This window comes from Egretta garzetta, unplaced genomic scaffold (assembly GCF_000687185.1).
Source record: "Egretta garzetta isolate BGI_Z169 unplaced genomic scaffold, ASM68718v1 scaffold19, whole genome shotgun sequence".
In the NCBI taxonomy this organism is placed as follows: domain Eukaryota; kingdom Metazoa; phylum Chordata; class Aves; order Pelecaniformes; family Ardeidae; genus Egretta; species Egretta garzetta.
This window is the reverse complement of record NW_009260768.1, coordinates 1,846,219-1,846,941: the sequence shown is the minus strand read 5'-3', so window position 1 is coordinate 1,846,941 and position 723 is coordinate 1,846,219. Positions and strand designations below refer to the sequence as shown.

Here is a 723-nt window from a genome sequence, read left to right as displayed (position 1 = left end):
CCTCCCCCTCCTCCCCGGCGGGGGGGGGTTATCCCTTTTCTGCGTTGCTCTCTGCCCCTCCCCATGCCCCTCCTGCCCCATTAATCTGTTTTGCCATACCTCGCTGTCCCGGTGTGCCATAAACAACCTGGAGCCCGTGTTTATAGATTCAGCTATATCAGCAGCTTTCAAGCCGATCGCGTTTTTACGGCGCCTACATGAGGGTTTTTTATTGTTGCAATCATTTTGCTTTATATACTCCCCTTCTCCCTCCTCCCTGCCAGCCGGCGCTGCCGGGGGGCCGGGCTGGTGCCGTGGGGTGCCACGGGCTCCCGGCTGAGGAGTGGGCTCAGGGGTTGCTGTGGAGGCACCCTGATGCCAAGGTGATGGGCTGGACCTGCCCGTCCTTCCCATGGGAGAGCAGAGCCCCTGGCCCTCTGGTCCCTGCCACCTTTGTCTCCTCCATGCCACGCAGAGGGCTTTGGGTGCCCCACCAGCCTCGTGGGGGGGCTGGGGTGCCCTGGGGCGAGCAGGGAGTGCTGATGGCTGTCCCTCTGGCCTCCTTCTCCCCAGACTTGGGTGGCCCGGCTGATCCCATCGCACCCACCATCATTGTCCCACCCAGGAACACCAGCGTGGTGGCCGGGACCTCGGAGGTGACCATGGAGTGCGTGGCCAATGCCAGGCGAGTAGCGGCCGGACGGGGAGGGGGGATCTCCCCATTTGCATCGTCCCGGCCCCAGG

The 723-nt window shown here is 64.2% G+C and overlaps 1 protein-coding gene across 1 annotated transcript in view; it reads left to right on the top strand.

Moving 5' to 3' along the window:
• Nucleotides 1-723, top strand: part of LOC104132836 (protein sidekick-2) — a gene marked incomplete at its 5' end in the record, with an annotated part of 22,723 nt that overhangs the window by 2,933 nt on the left and 19,067 nt on the right. The window contains one exon of the mRNA XM_009646171.1: nt 553-664. Coding sequence (XP_009644466.1) covers nt 553-664 — 112 coding nt within the window. The remainder of the gene's footprint in view (nt 1-552; nt 665-723) is intronic.